Source organism: Arachis hypogaea, chromosome 1 (genome assembly GCF_003086295.3).
Source record: "Arachis hypogaea cultivar Tifrunner chromosome 1, arahy.Tifrunner.gnm2.J5K5, whole genome shotgun sequence".
Classification (NCBI taxonomy): Eukaryota; Viridiplantae; Streptophyta; class Magnoliopsida; order Fabales; family Fabaceae; genus Arachis; species Arachis hypogaea.
This window is the reverse complement of record NC_092036.1, coordinates 2,842,919-2,858,541: the sequence shown is the minus strand read 5'-3', so window position 1 is coordinate 2,858,541 and position 15,623 is coordinate 2,842,919. Positions and strand designations below refer to the sequence as shown.

At 36.0% G+C, this 15,623-nt stretch overlaps 2 protein-coding genes across 2 annotated transcripts; one reads left to right on the top strand and one right to left on the bottom strand.

Moving 5' to 3' along the window:
- Positions 1-1,165: 1,165 nt before the first annotated feature.
- LOC112790290 (zinc finger CCCH domain-containing protein 18) lies at positions 1,166-6,459 on the bottom strand. Its single transcript, XM_025832621.3, has 4 exons — positions 6,182-6,459; positions 4,198-4,506; positions 3,114-3,174; positions 1,166-2,287 (listed from the first exon to the last, which is right to left on the bottom strand). The coding sequence occupies exons 1-4, from the start codon at positions 6,305-6,307 to the stop codon at positions 1,305-1,307; spliced, it is 1,479 nt and encodes a 492-aa protein (XP_025688406.1). The 5' UTR covers positions 6,308-6,459; the 3' UTR covers positions 1,166-1,304.
- Positions 6,460-12,546: 6,087 nt separating this feature from the next.
- LOC112711010 (uncharacterized) lies at positions 12,547-13,535 on the top strand. The gene is made up of 2 exons (XM_025763525.1): positions 12,547-12,628; positions 12,715-13,535. Exons 1-2 carry the CDS (start codon positions 12,547-12,549, stop codon positions 13,533-13,535), a joined length of 903 nt encoding a protein of 300 aa, XP_025619310.1.
- The last annotated feature ends 2,088 nt before the right edge of the window (positions 13,536-15,623 follow it).

The following is a 15,623-nucleotide window of genomic DNA, read 5'->3' as shown; positions in this document are numbered from 1 at the left end:
TTAATATTTGCATCATTCGTCCAAGACAATAAAGTTGCTGTCATTGCAACGTGAATCTCCAATTATTTAGTTCCCTTCATTACTATTATTTCACAAATCATGTGTCTCACGCACCTAATGAACTTTAAAGAGATTTTTCACTTCACATTCATACACAACTGTGTAGAATAATATAACCTACAAGTTCTTAGGAAAACGCCTTGTCCATGTTATTTGGGACAAACTGCATATATACTAAGATTAAGGTTAACCAACAGAGATGCTCAGATCTATTAATCCGTGGTTTTTGGTCGAATCCTCACTCTTTTGAGTATTTAAAAATTAATATTATTTGGAGAGTCATACTGTTAAACACTGGAATAAGATTATCTCAAGATAACGAGTTTAATTTTAATCCATTAACAATGTAATTTACACAGTAGTTCAATCACAGTTTTTTGTATGATCATTCACATAATTAACTTAAAAGTGATTATTTTTGCTAACTTAGTATTAAATAATTGAATGTAAATAGTGCATTAAAATTAAATTCTAAAATAAATACCTATACAAAAAACAATAAAAGCTTAAACGAGATTAACAACTCTTGGACATGGTTGTCCGTGGGTCACTTCATGGTTGCGTGTATTTGCAAGTTCTTGTTACCTGTTTCCTTTGCCAACAATCAACATGCAAAGAAGATTACGCAATAATTTGTTGCCATGATTGTTCATAGCTAGAGTTATATCACATCACAAACGAACATGACGTTCCCAACCAAAGATGTTGATATTTAATCAGAAACCTAGCTAAATTATCACTTGTGACTAAACAACATTAATTTGACCCCACTCCACTAATATGTTTATGCTGAAAGGGGGAAAATATCTGAATGATGTTAGGATCCAATCCAAAACTTGCACTTCTAAAGGATAATCAGCTCTCGCATCCAGGTATCTTTGGTTCCAAAGATTAGATGAACTTGAATAGTAAAACTCAACTTGCAAAATCATAACTCAATAAAATCATGAACTCGACTAGGAACCTAACTTTGTAAACACTAAACGACCTTACAAGTGAACAAGAGAGTTTAATAAACTTGTCCCCAGTGCGTTTTAACCAACCCTCCCATCGTCTTAAACGTGGCAATTGAGAACTAACAAAAAGAGCAGCACAATCTACCGCATCAGTCAAAAGTGCATGCACCGTTCAATAGAAGGATCACATATCACATAACATGTACATACAACATCTATATCAATTCACCAATATCTTAATTATATTATATCATGCAGCTACTTATACTACTGAACCATAAGTCCTAACTAAAACTTAAGCCATCTCTTCTCTTTTTCTTTGCTAACAACTGCATTCGATGCAGAGGCATGCGTGGCTTCAGCTTCGGCTAATGCCTTACGTGTCTCTGCTAATTTTCTCATAGCAGCCTCATAAACAGCCTTCTCTTTTCTGTTGATATTCACTATTGCTTCCAGCTTCTCAACCCTCAACTTCAAATCCTTCACCTCATCCTCATACGCAATCAATGTTCGCCTATCCACCTTTTTACCTTCTGCGGAATCTTTGCTCTGCTTTTTCCCTGATCCACCATTTAAAGCTTGGCCGTGCACTGCAAGTTGATTATTTATTAGTGTAAAGACGTCTACGTTCGATTCTTCTTCTTTTGCTGCTCGAATTGCTTCCATGAATTTCTTATCGCGCTTTCTTTTACCACCTCGGCTCCGTTTCTTGCTTTGTTTCTCTGTGTCCTCTTCTCCTTTTTGAGACTCAAGTGCATGATCTAAGGATTGCTTTGCCGGTAGGACTTTCACTGTTATGGGATCTAGCATTCCCTGACCAGTTACGCCTAAACCCATTCCTTCTCGGTAACCCATATTAGCCATCATTTTCGATGCTACGCCTCTAGTGTGGTTCTCCCACTTGGCAAATATAGCAGTTTCAGTCTGAACACCCCTTTGTAGGTTGGTGCTCTCAAGAAATCCTAAACCTTGCAATTCCTCTTCCTCATAGTCACTAGAGTCGGAGTGTTCTAAGCTGGAATCACTCTCTGTGTCACTCACTTCCGCATACTCAGACAATACCATTTCTTCAGCCCCAAGCTTTGCTGAACTTCCATCATCTCGGAAAACAACTTGTCCAGCTCCGACATCCTCGTCCCAAGACTCAAGCTCAGCTCGCTTCCAAATGCCCCCATGAGCATTTGAGACTGCCCATATACTCGACCCCGCCAAGGATGGCTTCCATATTGTTGGGACATATTTCTTCAGTGAGGACAATTGAACATCAACTCCTGCAAACACAGATAGCGTGGGCTGTGATATGCTGAACAGATATATGAGCACTATGACCCCAAAAAAAAGAAAATGAAATTAAGCAACCACAACATAAAAAATATAAATACATAAAGGAAAAAAAAAAGGGAAACCCAGAAAACAGATTATATAAAAATAGCCTCATGGCCTCATCCTGGAAAAAGGCAAACGAACAATAAAAAGTTGGGTTTAGAAGGAAGGAGTGGAGAGTCTAGCCTAGGGATTATAAGGTTTCAAGCCCTTCATTTCCTGAACTACAAAAATTAAGAGATAACTGAATAAGATTAACAGCACTAAGCCAATGATTTCTTTTCCCGGCTTTTTTGGCGGCTTCCTTATTATTTTCTTGTGTATCCTAATTCTTAAAGCATCCAGTAAAAATCCGTATATGGAATTCATTCAACAAATGAAGCTCGAAAGAACTCTTAAGATGCCATAAACATCAAATCATAAAGGAATTGCCAAGCACCAGCCCAGAATAAATCTAATGAAATTTATTCATAGACAGAATAACTAAACATATTTCAAGATGTTATCCAAATAGTATATCTTAATGGAAATACACAATGAATAAACAGTTAAAGCTAAAAAAGATTTTCCCTTTATACGCTGATTGCTGAAGTTCCAGTGATTAACGTACGATCACCTTGCTATTCACATAGTAGTGAAGAATATCTTTGATGAAATGCCCATCAGATATCCAAACTTATGGAAAATATTATGGGAGTTAATTGCAAAGATAGAGACACTTTTGATTTCAACTCTATCCAATTTTCTTCAATGTGCTTAATAATGGCAGCTTACCATGTGACAGGCGACAGTTAGTACCAAATCGACATCGTTGTTGTAAAAAGAACTTGCAGATCTGCACTTGGGTGTTCTAGTATTAGTAAATGACATGGAAAGCAACCTTGACTTTATTGAATACTCTGAACCCAAATTTTGGGGACAACAATGCAAGAAAAAATTCAAATAAGTAGCAATTGCACATTACTTCACATATAAGCATACATTATGCATTACTAGGGAAGTCTTTTTACACAAGGCATTAATTGCGGTTGAGTAAGAGATGTCAAATGGACCAGCTGACCCATTTATCGCTGCAAGTTAAATGTGTGAGCCAACCCTGTGGTAAGCATTAACTAGCCAAGGAAACAATCTAACCTACAAACCACCTATTGCATTGGCTGTTGGTTTCGAAAGACACTGTAGTTGTTTATGGACCATAAAAGCTACAAGCCTAGAAACAGCTCCCCACTTGTGGGATAAGACTGTATACATGTACCCTGCTCAAATCTCTTGCACTATGCTGCCCTTGTTCAATATACAATGGTGATATATATAATATCATTAATATTAACTATTAATATCTAATAATATGTCAAAATATCACTTGCAATACATGTTTGGTCAATTAAATGATATCATCAGAGTAAAACTTTGATAGCTGAAAACAACACAAGACACAAACTGGAAATTGAGTCACAAGATGTGCAAATGATTTTACTCAAAATCTCAAACCCTCATAGTTTGATACTACTACTACCATACATATATATATATATATATATATATATATATATATATATATATATATATATATATATATATATAAACTACAGAATTTGAAGTCCGTGCAAAGTTCCCTCAAAAAGGCCTAAACCTTCACTCTGTACCTACCCCCTCCCAAGCCTGAGTTGCCTAATTACCTAATTTATTGATGAAATTTGATCCAAATTTTCGCATGTCAATTCTGTAAGAACTTGCATAATTTATGAGCACTGTTGTTATCAGAAATCCTTTGTTTTCATATATTAGTTATGGTAACCAAAATAATATATGTTGTCACCAAAATAATAGAAATAGGTAACCAATCTTGAGGACATACCAGCATGTTCTCAGATGTAGGAGTAAGGAATGAAAGCTTCGCTGCTGACTTATCCAACTGTACCACTTGACCATTGTACCATCTCCCATCTTTGTGACGGAATCTGCATTTAGATCCAACAGAATAACAACTTTCCTCCAGTGGCTCTGGTTCAACATCTGTGGGATCAAGAGCCTCTACTTTCTCTTCTTCAGCAAAAAGATTAGTGCTGTGCAACACCAAATCTGCTTCCTGTAATAATCTGGCCCGTTTTAGGTGAAGAAGTCCTTCCTCTGCATCCTTAATTGCCTGAACAAGCTCCCCATGAACCTGAGAGCATAAGTAAATAAATAAGATAATTAGCCTCAGAAACTTTAGAGCTCAGATTGGTTATCATAATTCTCTGGACACTATCTCAGAACAATGATCCACTGCCAACAATCGATATTTCATTATTATTTTTATCATAATATTTTTTCAATTTGCTAATGAAGCTCAGCATATTCAAAGTAAATTATGAAATTTAAATGACTTGCCCATGTACATGATATATGGTTGGATTTAATGAAATAACTTGAGCATTTTACCCAACTCCACCTAGGTCGAAAAAGTTTGGTTATTATTTTCATCAATTGGTCAAACCAAGAGGTTTTACACTTAACATGCTCAAAACACTAATCATCTTGCTGCTAAGAGTCCAAAAGACCAATAGCTAATTATTGTCTTTTAGCATCACAAACAGGAGCTCATCCTTTTTGCATTGTCCGATGGCAAGATCTCTGTGAATTTCACTTTCTGTATCTTTGAGAAATTGTGGGTTATATTATCTCCTCATAAGTTTTTGGCTCACATAAACCAGTGAAGATACTATGGCAATCTGCAATCTTTTCAGTGCTCGGTGCATATAGTTAGAGTGGAATTTCAGAATTTTACTTTATTCCTTTTCAAATATTGATTTGATTTGCGACAGGATTATTTTTTTTAGCTCCAGTTTGGTGCACAGAACATGAGATGTTTAACAGGGTTTCTTTAGCTGACATTGAAAGGGATTGGCATGCTTCATTACATAGCTAAGCCTATGTCTTACTTATACCTTACATAGTGAGGATGGCTTATCCTCTTCTGTACACTCTCTTCCATTCCAATAAAATTTCTATATAAAATAATTACAACTACTTAGATGATTGAGACCTTCATGTTTTGGATGAATATTTAGATTCACTTTCGGAACTCCAAAACATTTGTTTAGAGCTTTCAAAAGGGGAATCCAAACATGCTAGTACTCATCAACAAGGCACTAAAATATGCCTACCCAATACCAGAAATGCATCCACTTCATTGAAAGGTCTGGAGAGTGCTTCATCCAATAACAAGGACGGCCCTTTATCAGTTCTAACGACTTACGACTACACTATTCAAATTGTTAAGTCTAAACACTACGAACAAATGAACAATTAGAAGACATTATGCAACAAAGCATTCAATTCAGCAGCACTGACAACCATGGAACACTCAACTACAACTACTTGTTTAGTCGTTTATATTGCCAAAGAACAGCCAATAACTAGGTGAATTCCTCATTCTAAACCATTACAAGTTTGAAAGCACAACTTCTGTCTACAGAAGCAAAAAGGGAAACGAGTCCCCAATAATCACAGAGAAAAATGAAATGGAATGCATTCCGAAGCTCTCTGTAGTCTAACTTCAATCCAATCAAATCAGCACGATTCTCCTATTGTCCAACCAGAAAACACGAGTATTCGGTACACCAAGAGATTCAAAACTAACATATTAAATATACATTATAACAAGGAATTGAAATGCTACACTTGCCAATCTTCAGTATTTCTGTTTCTTAGAACAGAGACCATTATTAAACCTCGAACATCTAGAAACTAATTAAAGTAAAAAAGGATCCGAAATTTTAGGTCACATTTCATTCCCAAATCGTGAAAGAATATTAAGAATCCAATAAGAAAAGATGCGGAAAGTTGAAGGTGATTACCGCGAGAAGCTCGGTGTTGGATGGATCAGCGAGAAGAGCGTCGTCGATAGCAGAGAGAGAATCCCTTTGCTCTTGCAATTGATGCTCAAGTTGTTTCTCTAGAACCTTCTCTTCTTCGCTACCCATTGCCAATGCACAACAAACACAAAGGCCTTACTCTCTGCTTCAATTTTTTTTAACCCAACGACTTGGCTGAATGAGTTTTTGTGTTTCTTATCTGTTTTCTCTGTTTTCTTCATTCTATATATTTGATCGCCACTAGTAAAATATTCATCGTTAATCTACCATTTTACATTAGCTTTAAAAATAAGAATTAAGAACCGACAATCAATTATGCTAATGTATTATTGGATTGGTTCAACTAATAAGTTAAATTAGTTGACTCGATTATAATTATAATTTAATTTAATTTTTACAATAAATACTTTTTTATTTTATTTTATTTTATATTAAATTAATTATTATTTTAAAATTTTAATAATTTATTAATTAGTTTATATTTATTATATATTTTTAAGTATTTATAAAAAAATAAAAATTATAATTATAAAAACAAAAAAATATATTATAATTGATATTTTTTAATTTGTAAATATAATTTAATTTTATTATATAATATATTTAATAAAAAATATTATGTATAGTAAATAGCAACTTTGTTTAATTTAACTAAGTTTGATCGGATTAATTTATCTAATTTTAACTAATGAAACATTAGATTTGATTAAATTTGATCAGCTTAATTATTCAGCTAATCAGTTCAATTGATAACCTAATCCGAATTAATAATCGAATGATCGAATGACTGAATTTTTATTCGATCTATCAGAATAAATCAGATTTAAAATTATGCTTATACAAATTTTATTTTTTGTAATTTATTTACAATTAATAATAGTTCTTTTTCATAAAAAATTAATTTATTTAGAATTAATAGTAGTTCTTTTATACAAAGATATGAATAAAAAATTAATTAATTAAAAAATATTAATTATGAAAAAATAAAATTGACAGAAGTATATATAAAAATTTATACCGTGAATAAAATAATATAAAAATTATTTAATGAATCAAGTATATACCCATTTTGGTTCTTAAAGAATTTTAGACTAGACATTTTATTCTCCAACTAAAATTAATTATTCAATTGGTCCCTAACAATTAATTCTGTCAGTCACTTAGGTTCTTTATTCCGTTAACTCTAACGGAGAATAAAATAGTCTCTGACAATTCTAACAGGGGACAAAATGGTCCCTGACAACTCTAATAAGGGACAAAATGATCACTGACCCCTTTATTCGAAAACGACACTATTCTTCCTCAATTTTTATCATATCTCGCATAACCCTAACATTCATACTCTTCTTCTTCACCTTCACAGTCTTCTTTTCCATCTTTTCCTTCCTCGTCTTTAGCTCCAAGATTAAGCCATGGTGTAATTGACACACGTGTCGCACCTACCTCAACATGTCATGGACCATACACTTACTAAATCTTTGTGACTGGTACATCCACCCTTCTACACTTCATCCACCAAAAGCATCTACTTCCACATCTTCGATAACATCACCTCCAACCCCGATACGTCCACGACATCCTCAAGACTAGGTTCTACAACTACTCCAAGAGTACACCTTTCTCCACTCTCCGGTAAGCAATATAGATTATTGGACATTAGGACATCGTGAGAAGATTCTCCTTCAACATCATATGCAAATTCTCATTTGAAATAGACATTGAATGCTTCATTCCTTCTTTTCCAGAGTCCAAGTTGGCAGACAGCTTTGACCTCACATCCAAGCTATCAGTACAACGAGCAATGTCGCCGTTGCCGCTCATATGGAAACTGAAGCGATTACTGAACAATGGTTCAGAGAAGAAGTTGAAAGAAGTGATCGGAGTGGTGGACAATGTAGTCATGGTGATGATAAAGCAGAGGAGGAGTGACGCAGGAGCAAGTAGGGTTAGTAGGTTAATTATATTAGTTAATTGTAATAAGGGAATACAAGTCCCATATTGTTTAGGATAGTGAACTTTGTGTTATGTTTTAGTCCCACATCGTCCAAGTTATGAAGGCTTTTCCTTCTGCTACTAGTATAAATAACTCATGTAACTTTTATTTATAAAATAGAGTTGAATTGATTGAGTATATATTTAAATAAGCTGAGTGCTTATTTTCCTCTAAGCTCTTTGAGAGTAAGAGGTGCATCCTTGGCTTAGCCAACCAAGATGGGTTCTTGGCTACTTTCACCATAGTGGGGTTATTAACCTCGCCAAGATTGGTGGCCCAAGCGGACGTCCCGACGCCAGTTTGGTATCAGAGCAAGGTCGGTTCTCGTGGCCTTCACCTTGCTTTAGTAGAATTTTATTTGATTTGTGGTGCAGGTTTTTGGCGTGGATTCGCTAATGGGATCTTTTGGTGTGGATTCGTCAATGAGATCGTCTGCTGCCACGGATCTTGTAAAATTTTATCCGATTTGTAAGTGCGGGTCTTTGGTGTGGAGTCACCAATAGGATCTTTTGGTGTGGATTCATCAATGAGATCAATCAATCTTTTGGTGTGGATTCATCAATGAGATCAATTATCTGCTGTCACAAGTCTTTTCACGCAGGAGTTCTTTCAACCCAGGGAGAATGATGCAGGAGCAAGTAGGGTTAGTAGGTTAATTATATTAGTTAATTGTAATAAGGGAATACAAGTCCCATATTGTTTAGGATAGTGAACTTTGTGTTATGTTTTAGTCCCACATCGTCCAAGTTATGAAGGCTTTTCCTTCTGCTACTAGTATAAATAACTCATGTACCTTTTATTTATAAAATAGAGTTAAATTGATTGAGTATATATTTAAATAAGCTGTGTGCTTATTTTTCTCTAGCTCTTTGAGAGTAAGAGGTGCATCCTTGACTTAGCCAACCAAGGTGGGTTCTTGGCTACTTTTACCATAGTGGGGTTATTAATCTCGCCAAGATTGGTGGCCCAAGCGGACGTCCCGGCGTCAAGGAGGGAGATGGCAACGACGACGACGGGTCTTAACAAATCAGATTTGTTGTCAAGATTCATGAGATCCATCGAAGACGATAATTAGTTGAGAGACATAGACATTAATTTACTGAATATGAATTGGTTGAGAACAAGTTGAGGATTTTTTTCTTGTGAACATTAAATTTATAAAGTGTGTATTGTGTAGTTTAAAGTTACAGTGTTAGACTGCTAGTGTTATGTGAGATATGATGAAAATTGGGAGAGAACAGTGTTGTTTCTGAACAAAGGAGATCAGGGACCATTTTGTCCCCTGTTAGAGTTGTCAGGGACTATTTTGTTCTCCGTTAGAGTTAACGGAGTAAAGGACCTAAGTGACTGATGAAATTAATTGTTAGGAACTAATCGAGTAATTAATTTTAATTGAGAATTAAAATGTCCAATCTAAAATTCTTTGAGAACAAAAATGGGTATATACACTAAATTTTATACTCCCACAATCACATTTACATTCCTACAATGAGAGGTGTCTCCATTAATAGAACTGTATAGTATCCGTGTAATGATTTTTTCTATCCTAATATTATTTAATAAATAATGAGATTATTTTTTGATTAATTGGATATTTAATTTTAAAATTAATTTTTAAATAAGAGAATTTAACATCTGTTCTTCCGTATTTTAGTTAAGAGAAAGATCAGGAGTTATCAAAATTTATTATTTTTAATTATTATTTAGTTATTAATTTAATTTTTTTAATTTAGTAATTTAATAATATATTTAATTTATTCTATATTTTTAAATATTAATTGTTAACTCATTCTGAAAGATAATAAATTTTAATAATTTTTTAGTATTTTTTTTAGTTAAATAATTTTATATTAGTAGATTTAAAATAAATCTAATTAGCTAATAAAGTTAGAGACAAAAAAATTCACGATTTATAATTTTAGAGATCAACGTGATATTTTTAAAAGTCAATAATAATTGTTTCAACAAGCACTAGAAATTTGAAGGAGTAAAAAATCGAATTTCTTTTATTTAAATTATTTAAATATAATATTTATAGAAATATATAATCTGTAAAGTATTTATTCATTTACATATATCTTATATATTTTGGACACAAAATTATCAAAATAAAAAAATACAATTTGAATATTCTGTATCTAAAATACAAGCAATTTTTTTATAAAGAAAAAAAAAAACGTGAAATGAACTCAAGATATGAACAACGGCTGATTTTTTTAGATATGATGTTAGGGTGTGTGTAATGCGGGAATATGATGATTATAGGTTATTTACACTGGTATGGCGGCGGTGAGTTTTTGGCATTTAGGGGGAAGAAATCGGTGGCACCGATTTGAGGTAGGCGAAATCGGTGGTACCGATTTGTGTGAGAGATGAAGAAAATCGGTGGGACCGATTTGTGGAAGGGGAGGATGTTGGCTATGAAATCGGTGCCACCGATTTGTTTGTGGTCTAAATTTTTTTTTAATCCGGGATCAGAAATCGGTCCCACCGATTTGGGTGTGCAGCGGTCGGTCCCTCCGATTTGCCATTACTCAACACAAAAACGGATGTTGGTATCACAGAAGCCCCATTTCTTCCTCGTTCGCACTCTTCTCCTCTCTTCTCTTCTCTTCTCTTCTCTGATTCTTGTCTTTCATTTGGGTAAAAAAAATATCTGAGGCTGGGAATAGATAGTGATATGGATGATAGAGTTGTATTGAAGATTTATTACTACGGGCAGATCTTATTACAAACATATGAGGGAGTTCAATTCGTGTGTGAAAATCCATTAGATGTTGTTATTCCATTCACATTGTCATTTGAGGAGTTGAAAGGTGTGATTTGTGAGAAGATAGGCACGCAAAGATGTAGGAGAATATCGTGTATTTTGTACAGGTATCCTTTATCTGTGTTTGGCGGGTTTGTTCAATTTCAAACCAAGTATGTGATGGACGAAGCGAGTATGCAGGAAATGTTTTCAATGTACATGGAAAATCGCCACCGAACATCGTGCATCGAGTTATATATTGAGTTTGAGCAATCTGAAGCAGACCGTAACATTGAGTTGGAAGATTATAATAGTGAAAGCGAAGATGAATTTGAAAGTAACTATGAGATCGTCGGTCCAGGCGAGGACGAAGAAGAAGCTGTCGGCGACATGAACGCAGATGTGGCGGAAGTTGCAAATGCACTAGCAAACCCGCATCCGTTTCAAGAGCCTTCTTTCATGCGGTCGTTGGATTTGGGGGCCATGCACGCACCGGAGTTTCCGGAATATATGAATACAGGTGCGTAAACCTAGCTAGCTACGTGAATCTCTGAGTTGTTGTTTATGTAGATGGAATAGAGAAAAATAAGACTATAACGATCTTACCTAGTAAAGTATGTTTATTAATTGAGTTGTAATGAAGGACTTCTTACTGAGTACATAATGAAGCATTTGTTACTTTTGATGTATGTAGCCCCTCCTGTTGTGGCGGATGGTGAGTTCACAGTGGGGATGGAATTCAGCTCAAGGGAGGCAGTAATCAAGGCAATGAAAGATTATACCATCCGGAGAGGTGTGGACTATCGGGTATATGAGTCGGAACCGACGACATTCTATGCCAAATGTATAGAATATGGGAATGGTTGTGACTGGTTGATCCGGGTAACCAAAATGCAGAAGAAGTACTGTTGGGAGATAAGGAGGTACAATGGAAGTCATACTTGTACCAGGTCTACTATTTCTCAAGACCATTCGAAGCTGGATTCCAAGACAGTTGCGGAAGCAATAAAGCCGTTGGTAGAGGTTGACCCGTCTATAAAGGTAAAATCTGTAATTGCTGATATCCAGTCAAAGTTTAACTACACCATCAGTTATCGCAAGGCTTGGTTAGCAAAGCAGCAGGCGGTCGAATCAATTTTCGGAAGTTGGGAAGCATCGTATGAAGCTTTGCCGATATGGTTTGAGGCCATGTGCCACAAAGAGCCATCAGCAGTGGTTCACTTTGAAACAATGCAAGCTTACCAGGGGGATGATTTGGTTCCTGATATACGTGTTCTACATAGAGTCTTCTGGAGTTATTACCCCTGTATAAGGGCCTTCAGACACTGCAAGCCAGTGGTGCAGGTGGACGGGACTCATTTGTATGGAAAATACAAGGGTTGTTTATTGGTTGCAGTGTCACAAGATGGTAATAACAACATCGTGCCTATTGCATTTGCCATAGTGGAGGGAGAGACTTCTGATGCATGACACTTTTTTTTGAGCAACCTGCGTCAACATGTGGTGACCCGTGATGGTGTCGGACTAATCTCCGATCGACACGATTCGATTAGGTCAGCTATTGAACGAAGTAATGGGGCGTGGTCTCCTCCAAGAGCTTTCCATATGTTTTGCATCAGGCATATTGAGTCCAACTTCTTGAGGAAGTTCAAAGCACCTTACCTGCAGAAGCTTATCGTCAACATTGGTAAGTTTGTATACAATGAACTTTTAATTTATTGTAAGCATGATCAAATAGACTGGTGTTCATAGCTGACTGAATGTTTTTCATAGGATATTCAAGGACAACCAGGGAGTACCAGATGCGTTATGAACGATTAAAGGAACGGGGTGAGACATACACCAATTGGCTTGATCGGATCCCTCGTGAGCAGTATGCTTTGGCATTTGATGGTGGTTACCGATGGGGTCACATGACCACCAATCTTGTGGAATGTATCAACTCCGTCCTAAAGGGTGCACGCAATCTCCCAGTCACTGCACTTGTTAAGGCGACATTTTACAGGCTGAATGAGTTGTTCACTAGGAAAAGAGCTGAGGCTGAAGCCCGAATCAGTGCTGGACTTATGTTCTCTGAGATGGTGACAACCAAGCTGAATGCAAATCAACGAGCTTCAGGTAACATACAGGTGAGCTGTTTTGATAGAGAAAATGAAGTCTTCGAAGTACGCGAGATGCCTAGTGGGGTTGAGTATGCAGTTGACCTGCGCCACTATCGGTGTGATTGTGGTGAATTCCAGGTTGACCGAATTCCGTGTAGGCACGTGTTTGCGTGTTGTGCAAATCAGAGGTTGGATTGGAAAGTGTTCGTTAATGACGTTTACAAGATGGACCAAATTCGAAGAGTATACAGGGCTAGGTTTCGACCACTGGGAAATCCGGCAACGTGGCCTGCTTATCATGGACCTAGATTCGTTGGAAACCCGTTCCTAAGACGGGTTGCCAAGGGCCGGCCGAAGATGACCCGCTTCTTGAATGAGATGGACACCCGTATGTTGCGTCGCCCGAGGCGATGCAAGCAATGCGGTGCAGAGGGCCATAGTCGCAGTAGATGTCGTCAAAGTGGTAGACCGAGTGCAGGTGCAACCGACTAGTAGTAGAAGAATAAAAAATAATCATACTTAATTTCTAGTTATCACACTAAGTTAAGCTATATTAAATACAAAAATAATTTTAATTTTGAATTTCTTGTAGAATTATTTCTGACAATTTTATTGAACATTATTATTATTATTATTATTATTATTATTATTATTATTATTATTATTATTATTATTATTATTATTATTATTATCATACCTGCACAACGATTTTAACTTGTTTATGATAAATTATAAATTAAAATCCAATTAGTTCTTTCGAACAAGAAATGAAATGGCTTTAACATAATGAAAGCATTACACATTTAATTTAGAGTTACAAAAAACTCAATACAACTTGCTATGGAAAATAACATATTACTTATTTAATTTTGTTTCTTCTTTTAAAATTAGTTTTAGTTTTTTTCATAATAACTAAACTAATTGAATGAACATTTTTAACTATAAATATCATCGAGAGCTAATTTTATAGAAGCTGAGTTTTAAATTATTGTTTAACAACATATAAAAAAAAAGACATTTTAATTATATAGTCAAGTTTCAAAATATAAAATATAAAAAAAATAATTATTTCTACAAAATAAAATTTAAAATACAATAACAATAACAATGTAGTCCACAAATCCAATACGTAGATACCAATAACCTAATAAACATAGTCAACAATAACAAGCTACTTAACAATATTAACCTAGTTAACATACTCAACGAGTCAATAGTACACATTATCTCCTAAATAGTAGTAAGAACGTAGGTAACATTGTCAATAATTAACTAGTTACAACTTCACTTCCTCGGTGCCCACTTGATATCTTTGTATATCTTTCTGCACTTCTTTGCAATCCTTTTAAAAGCGGATGGTGTATACCGATTTGCACTCCGACGTGGAGGATCAGCTCGAAGGTTGTAACCTTTACCTTTTTCACTTGTGGCCGTACCTATGTAAACACAACAAATACAAATACAAACATAAATATAAATGTAAATATAAGTACAAGTTCACGATGCATACAAATATAAAAACAAATACAAATATGAATACAAAAACAAATACAAATATAAATACAAATACAATTACAAATATAAATACAAATAATGACTAACATTATGTTTTACCTGCACTAGGTGCTGTATCCTCGTCAGCAGGATCGTCATCCTCATCACCACCCTCATCCTCATCCTCATCAGCGTCATTCCCCTCATCCTCAGACTCATCCTCATCATCACCCTCATCCTCAGACTCATCCTCAGACTCATCCTCAACCTCATCCTGATGAACTGCTCTATGACTCTCATGAATCATAGTCATCGGAATACGTCTAGGATATCCACTTTGTATGATCCCTCCCGCGTTTTCATTACTTCTGCTCGAGTCAACAGACATTCTGGCACCAGAATTATCAGATGAAGTGCGACCTAGATATCCCAAATCCAATGACCTCCTAGCTGGAGTAACTCCACCAAAATGTGCTTGATGGTCGGTGGGGATGTCAATATAATTACCTGAATGTGACTGGTGCGACCCCGATGCCATCAAACCAAGTAGCTGACTGAATGAAGGTTGCTCTCCATACTCAGAATGTGGACCACCCCAAAACTGATGGTGTGACGGGACTGACGCTGAGTAATAATCAGACGGATGCGTGTAAGGAACATATGGTGCAAAATACTCAACCCCCTGATGTGGCGGCACCGGTGGCGGTGGTGGTGGAGGTACGGCCACCGGTTCCGGTTCCGGTTCTGGTGCCGGTGGTGGTGGTGGTGGTGGAGGACCTTCTGGATTCTCTTCAAAAACAAGGTTTGACAATTGCAAGTGGTCACCATATGCCTCTCGGTACCACTGCATGTAAATTTCTAACGGATAATGTAAATGCTCCAAGTCTTCAGATAGAATGTGACTATATCGATTGGTCCATTGCATCACCCAACGCGAGTGGGTATTGGCCCAGTCTTGATTCTTAGGCCCTGTTAGAACTTCCCCATGTGATGCACCTAGATCCTGCACTTCACTAGGAACACCCTGTGTCAATCCAAATTGCCTCCTTACTCTATCAGTAGCATGCCACTCGATGCATTCAAAAG

Bases quoted from the DNA above. Each gene is read 5' to 3' on its own strand.
- LOC112790290 (XM_025832621.3), bottom strand. From the start codon at position 6,307: ATGGGTAGCGAAGAAGAGAAGGTTCTAGAGAAACAACTTGAGCATCAA. The intron at 4,507-6,181 runs GTAATCACCTTC...TTATGCTCTCAG, and splicing joins CCAACACCGAGCTTCTCGCG to GTTCATGGGGAGCTTGTTCA. The intron at 3,175-4,197 runs GTATGTCCTCAA...ACCCAAGTGCAG, and splicing joins CTACATCTGAGAACATGCTG to ATCTGCAAGTTCTTTTTACA.
- LOC112711010 (XM_025763525.1), top strand. From the start codon at position 12,547: ATGTTTTGCATCAGGCATATTGAGTCCAACTTCTTGAGGAAGTTCAAA. The intron at 12,629-12,714 runs GTAAGTTTGTAT...TGTTTTTCATAG, and splicing joins GAAGCTTATCGTCAACATTG to GATATTCAAGGACAACCAGG.